At 40.0% G+C, this 13,017-nt stretch overlaps 1 protein-coding gene across 7 annotated transcripts in view; it reads left to right on the forward strand.

The window, feature by feature from the left end:
• The window catches only part of LTK (leukocyte receptor tyrosine kinase), a 159,148-nt gene that overhangs the window by 139,581 nt on the left and 6,550 nt on the right, over positions 1-13,017 (forward strand). For 6 of the 7 annotated variants that reach the window (XM_013192469.3, XM_013192488.3, XM_013192419.3 and 3 more), the window contains 7 exons: positions 264-354; positions 3,001-3,065; positions 4,614-4,743; positions 7,126-7,223; positions 10,490-10,582; positions 11,183-11,284; positions 12,789-12,923. In XM_013192469.3, the coding sequence (XP_013047923.3) occupies positions 264-354; positions 3,001-3,065; positions 4,614-4,743; positions 7,126-7,223; positions 10,490-10,582; positions 11,183-11,284; positions 12,789-12,923 (714 nt within the window). The remainder of the gene's footprint in view (positions 1-263; positions 355-3,000; positions 3,066-4,613; positions 4,744-7,125; positions 7,224-10,489; positions 10,583-11,182; positions 11,285-12,788; positions 12,924-13,017) is intronic. The other variant, XM_048065201.2, reaches the window with a different exon arrangement.

A 13,017-nucleotide genomic window follows, 5' to 3' on the forward strand; every position in this document is an offset into this window, starting at 1 on the left:
GATTGAGGACTGCTTTATTCCATAGAATGTTTTGGGTCGGAAGGGACCTGTTCAGAACCATTGAGGGTCCAACCTCCCTGGTTTAGTGACAGAACCAGAAGATAGTGAGAAGTTATTTTTAGAGGCTTTGAGATGAAAATGGTTATTGATTCCATCTCTTACAGCAGGTTCTATACCTATTATTGGACTGGACAAAAAGAAGGGCTCAGCCAATGCTTGGTACAGGGACACAGTAATATCTGTTCTCTCTCTTTTTCTCCCAGGGCACTAGGACATGGTGCATTTGGTGAGGTTTATGAGGGAACAGTGGTAGGCATTGCAGGAGATCCCAATCCTCTTCAAGTGGCTATCAAGGTCAGTACCCACAAATTTTGTATACAACAATAATTACCAGTAAGAGCCATATTATCTTAATGCCATTCCAGTTGGAGATTCATGCTCATTACTTGTATAACGGCAAACGTGTGTATATGATGCATGTTTCCACACATTGCTACATCTAGAGTTATAAACTTTGATTTTTTAGCTGAATGGCACCAGCAGCAGGTTGAAAGTAAAGCATCTATCCTGTTCACTGCATGCCAAATGCCCATGAGTTGTGATCTAACTAGGATAAGAACCTAAAAAGGGCAATCTCTTTTGTAGCCTCCACCACTGTTGCTGTTAGGTGTTGGACCCGGTTGACCAGGGAGGTGGTGGAGTCACTGTCCCTGGGGATTTTAAGTAAAGGTTGGACGTGGTGCTTAGGGACATGGTTTAGTGGGTGACATTGGTGGTAGTGGGATGGTTGGACCAGATGATCTTGGAGGGCTTTTCCAAACTTTATGATTCTGTGCTCTGGAGAGAGAGAAGCAGTGCCCTCAGATGGGAGGTTAGACTGCTTTATACTGTTAGTTAAAATAAAATAAATCATCAATCATCATAAATAAATATACCTCCCCTTAAATCAACACAGAACCTTGAGTTCACCCCAGCAGAGAATCTGGTCTGCCCCCAGAAATTTAATTCCTTTTGAGGTGGTTGCTGAGAGCCCTTGACGGTTCCACTAGGACAACAGAGCTGCTGTCCTGTGCTTTTCTGCCACAGTGATTTACTGATCCAAATACCTAGGGGACAGAAAAAAGAAAAAAAGAAAAAAAAAAAAAAGGAAAAAAAACTTAGGGGAAAAAATCTTAACAACAAACAGCATTGTCAGCTGGAAAGGGATTTTTAAATCCTGCACATAAAGAAAACCTGGTAAGTGTTAGTATGAACCATATGTCTGACAGGAAACAATAAATATTTAGAGTAATGCTTGTATATTATTACTTCTGCATTTCAGTTTTTAAGTGTTTTCTCATAAGTTTTTCATTTGACATTACTGTATTACAAAATTTGTATTATTTCACTGTTACATTTCTTTTATACTGAGAGTAGTGTCTGCCTACCACAGATGAAGCTTGCAGGCAGTTTCTTAGTGTTGCATAGTATTAAATATGCTGCTGTGAATATATATTGTGATATCATCCTAATTTTCCATGTCATTAATGGCAAGAGATAACAGGCTAGTTTTCTGTGAAATTACAGCTGTTGCCTCAGGATTTGCCAGTTACTCAGCCCAGAAGTAAAGGATGCTTATAGCCTCCTTTTGTTCTTTTATAAGCTTGTGACTCAGAGGTCTAAATCTACTTCTGTGGGTTCAACCCAAAATGTAGCTTTCATTAATAGAAAGATGTCCTATTGTTATTCACTCTGTCTTTCAAAAACCTCTTAAAAAAAAAAAAAAAGGAAAAGAGAAGAGAAAAGAAAATGGATCATGCATTACATGTATGAAAACCAAGAACAAACACTCACAAGTAGTTTTAACTGCCCAATCCAGTTTCACTGTCTGTACTGGAGGAAGTACCGCAGCACGGTGTCCAACAGAAGGAGATCAGTGTGTTGTTCAGCTGTGATAAGCCCGTGAGGATGTCACCAATTTTGCAAATCTCAGCAGTGATGGCCACTTGTAAGGGGCTGTCTGCCTACTTGTTCACCCAGTTCCCTGTAAAGGATGCCCTGAAGATCACCAAAGGCTGCTCTTCTCTCCTGCTGGTAACTGAGAGTACCCATGGGGCCCAAGATGTGGCTGTGCTCATTTTGCATCAAAATAGAGAGCATCAGCCCTAATCTGACTTTACAGAAGAAGCAGGTGCGGGCTATCAATTAATAAAAAATATATATTTGCAATAATACTACACACATTGTTTGTGGGTATTCCACCAATTTATTTAATAGACCAATTTCCACCAATTTATTTAATAGCACTGTCCTATGTGAAGCAATCACTTGTTTTATATAGCAAAATGCAACCATGTCTTCTGTAGCCCAAACTGCCAATGACAACCACGGGGTCTCCTTGCTGAGCAGCAAACACTGCCCCGCTTTCTGAGTGCAGTTTGGCAACAGGAACTACACGCTGCTGTGGCCAAATCACCCTATAATGCTACAGTGGGCACAGTAGCAGGCACTGCAGCTCCTGATGCCTGCGCTCTCATTTCACGTTTATCAGTGGCAGATGATGTCTAAATCCGCTGGCAGGAGACAAAGCTGTTGGCGCATGTGACACAATTATATAAATCAGGTGGCTGTATGTGTCGTAAGACATGGAAGCATGCGCTGCAGTGTGGACACATAGCAAAAGGAGAATAAATTCACACCTGTGGCTTTAAAGTGTTTATTAACATTTTTGTCAATGTTTTCCTGAAGTTATTTTGCTCCAAACGTAGTTACACATGGTTTACATGCACACACACAAAAAAGCTTCCAAGTAGCTCACCCGTTTCCTGTTCCTTTAACTGACAAATGCAGTTCAATAAACTGGGCACTGAAAAGATGAGGCCTTCCTCATCTTTCTGAAGTCTTTTGTGTTCATGTCACGTGATGTTTCTTTTTTTTTTTTTCTTTCTTTCTTTCTTGTGCTCCCCCAAATGTTCTCAATTCTTTGGTGGGATGGTCTTCACTTTCTTTACCTCTCAACAGACACTTCCAGAAGTCTGCTCTGAGCAAGATGAGATGGATTTTCTGATGGAAGCACTGATTATCAGGTATAGTTTAAGGTTCTTAGACTGGTGGTGGACGGGGGAAGAGGAGTAATGCGGGTAATGAGAATTATTAGTCCAGTTGCTTAGGTCTGGAAAACAGAAAATCCAGTATTGTTTTTCACCAGATGACATTTTAGTAGTGTATGAGTTACTGGTTTCAGCTACTTGTGTTCATCTTGAACAAGGTATCTGTGTTTCTTTTGTTGAACATCTCAGCAAAAATTTCTCCTGGTTGGTTCTGCTGGTCATGCTCAGAGGAGTAGAAAGGCACAACATTTTTGTACAAACATGTTCTGTGTTTGAAATGTTTTCCTTTTCAAAGAATCCAATTGCCCTTTTACTAAGTATAAATCATGTACCAAACCTTGGTTTTGCTAAACAAATTATCAATGGTGAAGTGGAAAGCTGACTGTGCAACAGGAAAGCTGAAGATTAGAGCCACCCCTGCAGTGACTCAGAAGACCACGAGAGATAGTACAACACAGACCCTGTGCCAGGGAGGTAGCCTTTTATACTCGGATGCTAGGGCTTAAATTCCCACTACCTATATGCTTCAGGTATTCCAGTCTTGGAATTTACTTCATTAACTCAAATCCACGAGCTTAAAACAAAATTAAAAAAAAAATTTATAGTCAAGGGTGATTGCAAATAATCAGAATTTATCCATTTTAAATTTGGGCAAGATGAAGTTCCTCTTCTTCTCATTACATGGCCCAACTTATACCTGAATGTTCTTTTTCTGCTGCTAAAGCATGATTCAAGAACAAATCTCATTGCATAGTGCCACTTCCTAAAGTCTGAAAGAAGTTTGAGTGGCAGATGAACAGGAGGTAAAACTGATGTTTTTTAAAGCACAGTTTCAGTCAATTATAAAATGCTTTGATTCGTGTAGTAGTACGTGACCCTTTCTCTTCCCTAACTCTTTTCATTCTTAGTTCCTGTATTTTCTGGGTAATGACAGTCCAAAGGAAGATCCTGCTTTCTAATGACTGAGTCTTGCTGAGCTTCTTGACTATCTCAGCTTTCTTTTGTAAGAGGCAGAAAGCCATTCCCTGAGTAGCTGCTGCAGTAGGTATTAGCTGAGCCTCTCTTTTGCAGATACTGAACTGAGTCCACCAAACTGGACAGTCGTGTATTTAAAATAACCAATACTGAAATAAACCCCCCACTTGACAGGGTATTGTTTCACACATGCCAATAATATTTGGATAGTTGAAGAGTTTTGATTTCCATTCCCCTTCACCTAACCCCCATCCTCCAGTCAGTGCACCCCTTAAGTTGTCTTCACAGAGATCTCTCCTTTACTTTCAGCTTTTCATACCTTCTATTGAATGTTTTTCATAGGAAAAGCCAGGCAGAACCCCAATCTTGGTTTCATCATAACTAGAGAGGCATTTGGCATCTGAGAGGCATGAGGCATCTAAAGTTAGAATTTGTTTGGTAACTTGCTTCAGTCAGGTCATCAAAGCTCAAGGCAGAGTGAATGTGATGGATGTTGGCCACGTACTAATGTTGTCTCTCTCTTCCTGTTGCTGTGATCTTGTCTTTCAGCAAGTTCAATCACGAAAATATTGTGCAGTGCATTGGTGTTAGCCTACAGACGCTGCCTCGCTTCATTCTGCTTGAGCTTATGGCTGGAGGAGATATGAAGAGTTTTCTTCGGCAGAACCGACCCAGGGTGGTAAGATAATTTCCCTGCTAGGCTTGTGGTTGTTTTTAGTAAGGCTGGTTTTACTTATCTTTATGAATTATATAAAGACACTGAAGCCCAGCAGGGCTATTTCTGTGTCCCAGCTCCTACAAACCTCTGGACACACATCCATTTGCTTGAATTGAGCAAGCAAGGCAGTGAGAGAAAATGAAAGCAGTGCCAGAACTCTAGTCTACAAGTAACTAAGGAAGAAAGAGGAAAGTCCTGTCCTGCCATTCCAGAGTTTTCTGTCAACTGGAGTACAAACAAACGGACTTTCTTTCCTCACTGTCTGCCTTATTTTCTCTGTACTGTGATAGTGTGTGAGGAGCTGAAGTCATAACACTGATACCCAGTAATGGGAATTTGCAGCATTAGGTCCTCTGCAGGTGTACATCAGCATCGTATAGATATATACAAATTTATACTCCCTAAAGAGCTGTGCCTACGTGTAGCACTGTGACAGGGATTTAAATCAATGCAAATGAAATTATCAAGTCAAATCTTTGTGTTTAAAAAAAAAATTATCTCTGATTTCTAACATTATTGATATCAACCAAGTATAGTGGGTATTTGGAATGAATGATCAATAGCCAATTCCAGATATGTGTTCTTGCTTTTTAACAGTGTGTTTCTGGACAACGAAATGAGTGCCTATCTCTGCTTGAGTGGGGACTTAAAAGTAAAAGCTAGACACGATTCTCTCTCTTTCTTATGCATGTATGTATTTATTTATGAGGTGAAGGGGAGTGACTGGTGCCTCTTGTACTCCCACATCACAGTTACACAGCTTCTCCTCTGCACACACATACACCCCAAATAGTTACAACAATGTATAGCTTCATGTGTATATACTCCTATGCCAGTATTAATTTGTTGTTAAAAGATCTAGCTTAATCCCTTCCTCATACAGCAGTAAATATACTAATTAGGCGCACTTACAGTGGTAAAACAGCACCCACGCAGAGGAGTTTGTGTATCTTTAATTCTGCCATTTATAGTGAAAGTGGTACAGTTTCTATGAGTAGATAAAGTTTGGGGGAAACAGAATAATAAATAATCTTCTTTGTATATAAAGCATAGCTGTACTATGAAGAACAGTTATTTCTTAAATATCATGTGAAAACAAACCTGCCAATATGTTAGCTGTTATGTTAGTAGATAGCAAATATAATAGTTGAATTCCCCTCAGTACACCAACAAATGACCCTGTTGTGCACCTTTTCTGAAAACAGAACTAGCCCCATCATTAATGTATTTCACTGCCAGTTTCCATGGCTGCAAAGAAAATGCATGTCCATCAGTCTTCTGACAGAGGGATCCCAGAGCAGAGATAAGGTCTCGAAGTCTGTGGTACTGTATCTCCTCCTTCATTTCCTCCCCATTTCCTCAGCAGAAATTCCTGCTTTATAACTATAATAATTCTTCCTGGCAGATATCCAAGAGGTTTGTACAATGACTTGCCTAGCCAATAAAAACAGTGCTCAATGGCTGTAGTGTATGTTATGTGGTTCAAGCATGAGAAATTACAGAGATAACAGCATACAGGAACAAAAGCAGTTTGAAAAGAACAATTTATTTGGTATCTCTCAGGCTTTTGATGAGCAATGTAATATTTTTTCCCCACCCTTCCCAAGAGCAATACAGAAGTTCTTGGAGAAACACCAAGGAAATTTCCCTGCAGGGAAATAAATGACTGTATGAAAATAAGCAGGGCTCCCGGAGAGAGATTTCTTTATTGTTGTTAGTTAAGGAACTGTAGATTGTGAAGGGCTAGTACCAGTCCCAGAGTCCGGTGATAAAGCATCCATTTTCTCCATTTTCTGCATACTGCCCCTGAGGGTATTTATTCTCTGCCCTCCCACAAGAACAGATAAGTTGATGAATGCTGAGTGCTGGTGTAGAGATGTGCATTCGTGCATCTTTACTCTCCTTCTCTCTGAGTTCATTTGCTAATTTATTAACTCTTTAAAAGTGTTGTTTGTTTGTTTGTTTGTTCCCTCCCATTTCTCTTTTTAAGCCAGTTTATCTTTTGATTTCATAAAGCCCAGCACCACTAGGGAACAGTTCTCTCCCATGCCCTTTACTAGGCTATTCAGGCCAGACCATAAATCTCTCACAAGCTTTTACTCAAGCACTGTGCTCTGGAGAACTGAAATCTTCAGAAAATTTTTGATATAAATAAAAGTTCACTTATTTTCTAACTCTTCATTTTAATTCACTTGTGTTCCTCTCTGTTCCTGACTCATCTAACCTTTCCCCCACCATGTATGTGTATCTCTCCCTTTCCCTTTGCTTCTGAGTATCCCCTGCCTCTACTACATTCTTCTCGTCTACTATTCTTCCCTTACCATTTTGTTTGCTCTTTTCCAGAATCAACCATCCACGCTAACAATGCAGGACCTGCTGAACATAGCTAGGGATATTGCCTGTGGCTGTAAATATCTGGAAGAGAATCATTTCATCCACAGGTGAGGAGAAAAGTCCCTTCCAACGTACATCCCCTGAAAGCATGCTAATTTCTATTGCAATTTCTGTTTGCAGTGCATTGGTAGGAGTTAGGCTCTGCACCATTCTTAGTACTGTTGGAGAGAAAGGAGTCTTCCCATTTGCAGTGAATGTTTTCAGGTGATTCAAGTGTTTTCAATTTTCAGGTGCCTACACTGTAGACACGTTTGAAATTATCCCTGTAGTCCACTAGATGGTAGTGTCATTCTGTTAGCTTGTAAAAGAATAAGGTATCATTTCTCTCTTTTCTGATCTGCCTGTCCCATCAGCACAGGACACCCCATAATATTTGAGCCTTTATCTACAGTAGGGTAGAGCAGGAATAACAGGAAGAAAAATACCAGAACTCTAAGACTTTCTTCCCAGCAGCTGACCTGGTGTGTGATCTTGAGGAGAACATAGTCTGTTCACTCCTTTTTCCCTCCTTTGTTCAACAAGAAAACGTTGATATGGTAGGCTTCAAGTATGAATAAAATATAGAAGAGGTAAAGGTTTTTATAGGTGTTTTTTTAAAAATTCCCTGTTGGATGTTGGACTGTTGTTGCTTTTGATTAAGAATTGTTTCAGCTGATAATGTTCTCAGGCATAGCATGCAACTGAATTACTTACTGCATGCTTAAAAAAATTAACTGCATGCTGAGTTTGGCCCTTGTCTGTAAAGGAAAGGAGAGGAGAGGCCTCCACCCCAGAGGGTTGTGCAGGCTCCGACTAAATCTATGTGCAGCCCGGAGTCATGCAAGCAGAGAACTGATTCACCTCCACAAACAACCATGTGTACGTACACATGGCATTGTACAGAGCAAAGAGGCAAGGGTGGGTAGAGACTGAAGAAATGAAGGGACACAAGTGACAAGCAGCAGTGAGAGCAAAAAGCCATGAGCTTGAGAGATAGGATGTTATGAACTTACAATTAGAGCATTTGAGACAGCAACTGAAAGATAAAAGAAAGGAAAATCTTTTGCCATGTCTGCCACAGGCTTGGGATGTGGCCTCAAGTCAAGGCTCCTCCTCTCCAAGTGCCTCAATTCCACACACATTAAAATGGGCATAAGAATATAGTTAATTTAAAGTTTAGCAGATAAAGATTTAGAACCTCACAAACGGTAGTGATTAGTAGTACGTGTAAGTGAAGAAAAGCGCAATGTAAAAGGATTTTGTCTGGGCACAGCTGAAGAGGTGATGGCAGGGGGCCTCTCTTCCTCCCTCCATCTCAGGTGAACCAGGGGGTTGGCTGGATGCAAAGGGCAGTGTGTGCTGCGTGTATGGGAAAGCTCTGTGTGTCAGGCTGCCCGGCAGAGCTCTTGTGCTGACAGGTTTCCAAGTAAAGGCTGATGGGAAGAAGGGGCCGTGCGGGTCCCTGAAAGCTGGAAGGCCAGGGCAAGTATCTGGAGAACACAGGGCCTCAGTGCTAGAGAGCCTTTATGAGGGTCACTTCAGGGTGTATCTTAATTTGGGAATGATCTGGCTTGAGAATGACTGGAGGTAACCACTTTAGAAAGAACAATATTATTATCCCATGTACAAGTGTATCTTTTTTACAAATGGAAATGAAAATACACCAGAACTATCAACAGACCAGACACAGTATCTGGTAAAAATCTGAAAAGGAAATAAACAGTTTTCAGTCTCCTTTATATTGGAACAATAAGTTCCTCTGAAACTGGATTAGAGTTTTCTGTCATAAAAAACCAGCAGTAAGAGCATTCTGCAAATTTTAGCTTTCAGATCTCTGTGTAAGTACACGAGAGAATCTGTATTCTAATTTTAACACCAGAGTTAATCACTACAGCATTATTTAAAAAATAATAATCCATAATGTGAAAGTAATATCCTTCATCCCCCCACCCACCCTGATCTTACGAATTCATTTTAAGGACCAGTTTTTGCTTGTGCTGCAAGAAGTCAAACAGAAACTCAACAGATATGCTCTCCGCAAGTATTTTATAAAAACAATTTTCATTTCTCCTTTCAGGTAGAAGTTCCCTGATTTTCTTATCATATGTCACTGAGCCCAGTAGTCACCACATAAAGCTTCTAAAATCTGTGTCAACAAATGGAGAGGCCAACTGTATTGCTCAAAACCAGTCTCCATTTCAGGAGAGAAGTGGAAGAAACTAGGGCTTGTCTTTCAACTGGAGCACATTGTGTTTTGAAAAACTCTCTGGCTCAGTTTTATATGGTTAGATTTCTAGTATAAGCAACATGGGAAGGGACTCACTTTGTTCTAGCCAACAGTTCAGTAAATTGGTATAGAAGGAATTTCATTTGGATCTTGTATCGGTATTTGTTAGTGTTGTCAGTATTATTTAGAGTTAATGGATGTGCAATCCAGGGAAGGTTATCAGTACCAGTAAGAGGCATAGTAGAGGGAAACGTAGTGTAGTGGAGTTGTGGAGATGTCACTAAAGGCAGGTCTTGTCATGTAAGAGTCACAGATGATGATGGAAGAGAAGGCTAAGCTTGAATTCCAAATCCTGCAGGAATTTTCAAAGCTGGCAGTGGGAAGGAACGTGTGAGTTGTTTGAGGATCTCATTTTTCTTGGCAGTCAACAGGACCCACACAGTGCTATGATTTTTAATGAGTCCCTTTTCAGAACACACGTTTAAAATGAATACAAACCCTTCAGTCATGGCCATGCAGTCATCCCTACTGTTTGCCACAAGCTAAACCTGCATCCAGCAAATGGCTGCTCCCATATGTAGCCTTGCTTGGTTCCGTGGGAGACTGCCAGAAGCAACAGAGCAACAATTTACTGAATCTGGTCCCACATTGACTTTTCAAGCAGTTTACTAAGACTTTCTCATAGCATCACATCTGTCACTGATAGAGGCACTGCTGAGAAGCCATTGAAAAACACTCTTCAAAAAAAAAAAAAAAAGAGCATAAAGTCATAACGTGGTTGTCATGGTTGAAGCAAAAGAGGTTGGATCCATGTACCTTCTCTGACACTGACCCTGCTTTCTGCCTTAATGAAAGGTGGTGGTAGTGGGTAATGCTCAGAGAACACTGAATAGAAAATGTAATGCAAATGTAGTTTAATAATTGTGGTTAATGAAAATAATAATGTAATTAGCATTAGTTCTTATTTTTAATAAGGTTCTCTTCATTTGTTGTAAGGATGACTCAACTAAGACTTGCAGGACCGGGTTTAAGATTCTTTCTCTATTCCCTTAGCTACTTAAGAGTTTAAAATTGGATTATAATTAATTAATTAATTATTTTTTAAAGAGATATAGCTGCAAGGAATTGCCTTTTGACCTGCACTGGAGCAGGACGAATAGCCAAAATTGGTGACTTTGGGATGGCCAGGGATATTTACAGGTAAGTGAAAGGCTGTTTGTCCTATGAATAACTCAGAAATCATCATCAATTTCAATGGTTTGAATTGCCTCATGGAATTTGAAGCAGCTGAATTGTCTGTTACATGTCTGAATCTGATTTCCAGTTAACTAACTGGAATTAACAGACTGTAAATTAATACATTTATGCCTACTAGCCAATGTACTTCAGTTGGTTTATTCCAGACTGAGCCACAGAGAACACTTAAAAACACACATGGATGCTAAACTAAGCACAGGCAAATTTATTGGATAGCTGACCACATATAATCTTAAACTAATAAATAAATAAATAAATCCATAATTCTAAATTTATGATGTCAAGAAGATTTGCTGTATCAATGCCCTGTGCAAAGCATCAGCAAATTTGATTTAGCTATGAACCTACAACATCCTCAGTTTCCACCCCAGCTGCAGCCATGGTATAAAATGCTGCTCAGAAGTACTATTTGTGTTGATGTCTTTGTCTCATTTGGCCCCTGTTGCTGCATCCACTCTCTCCAGCTCCTGTTGCTGTGGTGATAGGATCTTTTATACATCTCAGCCCTTTCAGACTGTGTGGCATGTATTTAATCTTTTCCAGAGCAAGTTATTATCGCAAAGGAGGAAGAGCTATGCTTCCTGTCAAGTGGATGCCACCAGAAGCTTTTCTAGAGGGTATTTTCACCTCCAAGACTGATACCTGGTAACAAATGTCTATTAATGAACTCTGCTACTCATTGATAAGGGTCAAGATATTTACTACTTAAGAAAAAATGTCTGCTCAACAGGAACCCTTAAAGATATCAGAATTTCCCATGTCCTAAAAAGGAAAAAAAAGTAGCTATCTTCCCTCTGCACTAAGGATGGCTAAAAAATTCTATGTGAGAATTTAAAAATCTAATGTAAATGGAGGGCACAACAAACAGCCATAGATAAATGCAGAGTATCGTACAAGGGTAATCAAGAAGTACAAAGAGAAGAAAGTTTAGAATCCCAAGAAGTCTCAGTTAAAAATTCAGACAAACACATAAAATACAGGCCAATACCATCACACGCTTCCCTCAGCTCTTAGTATCTGCCACTCAGTTTTTATTGGTGGCAAGGCCCACTCATGCATCTTGTAAATGACTCTCTATACCGTGCAGGATTACTCTTTTGTATCATTTTTTTTCTGTTATATATAAAGTGACAGCAGACTTAAGCAGAAGTCTTTGCTGGTTGCTGAGGAAACAATATTTATATATTGACTCCTCATGCAACCTGATCTTTCTTTAAAATGAGCTCCCCCTCAACAGTGACACATTCATGCCAAGGTGCTGGCGATGGAAGTTTTCCAGTTGCTTAAGAACACCTCTCTTCCTATACAGTAGATTCTTCAATATTTTGAACTGAGACATTACCTTAAATGCCACACTGACCCAGTTTCCTGAAGTTGCTGGTGATGCCAGAAGACAAGGGATTGTATATCAGAATATAACTGTGAACAGCCAGTACTAAATATTTTGAAGGAAGGTGCTACAGTTTCTGTAATAGGCTGTTAGAAGCAATGTGCATGTTCTGGCAATTTCATCCACCTTTGCAGCAAATACTGACTTGTGAAATTCTGTCCCTACTGAAGTCCTTGCAGAACCCTCTTAACTTCTCCGGGTCTAAGCTGTAAGTTATTTTCAGTGGCACTGCCTAACTGACCTGTAAATGTGGAGGAGAAAAAAAAAAATAGAGGAGAGCTACAATATCATAACATAAAAAATATATATTGCTGCCTTTCAACTTTGTCTTGGAGGACTCTGACTCTTGTTTTTATTCCTGAGCACCCTCTCCCCAGACACTGATTCAAACATCTTAAGTCTTTCACAGTAAGGTAAGAATCTCCATGCCAAATGTAATGGTTCTTCTTTTCAGTTATACCATACATAGCAAAGGGTTGTGGCATTTTCTGTTCTAGAAATAACAAATGCAGCAGAAAGAACAACTTCAGAGTTATTCAAATATGCTGAAACCTCTGCAAAGCTACTTTTGGAGCTTGAGCATGGGTTTTGATCTTTTTTTATATCAAGGTTGGCTTATAATCATGTTAATTGCACGTTACTATGGTTGTCCTACAGTTTCAAAAGGTTGTTGCTGTCATTTTACCTACACAGCTTTGTTCCAGGTTTGTGGAGCACAAATGAAACCTAATTGGTACTGTTGGCTGGTTTCTGACACAGGTCCTTTGGTGTGCTGCTCTGGGAGATCTTCTCTCTGGGCTACATGCCCTATCCTTGCAAAACCAATCAGGAAGTGCTGGAATTTGTCACCAGTGGAGGAAGAATGGACCCACCAAAGAACTGTCCAGGGCCAGTGTAAGTATTTCTTCACTCCCTCAAGTTAAGGAATAGTGGATACCAAACAGGTTAGAAGGCAGCTGGACACCTTTGGTCAGGGAATGGTGATTGC

Source organism: Anser cygnoides, chromosome 5 (genome assembly GCF_040182565.1).
Source record: "Anser cygnoides isolate HZ-2024a breed goose chromosome 5, Taihu_goose_T2T_genome, whole genome shotgun sequence".
Lineage (NCBI taxonomy): Eukaryota > Metazoa > Chordata > Aves > Anseriformes > Anatidae > Anser > Anser cygnoides.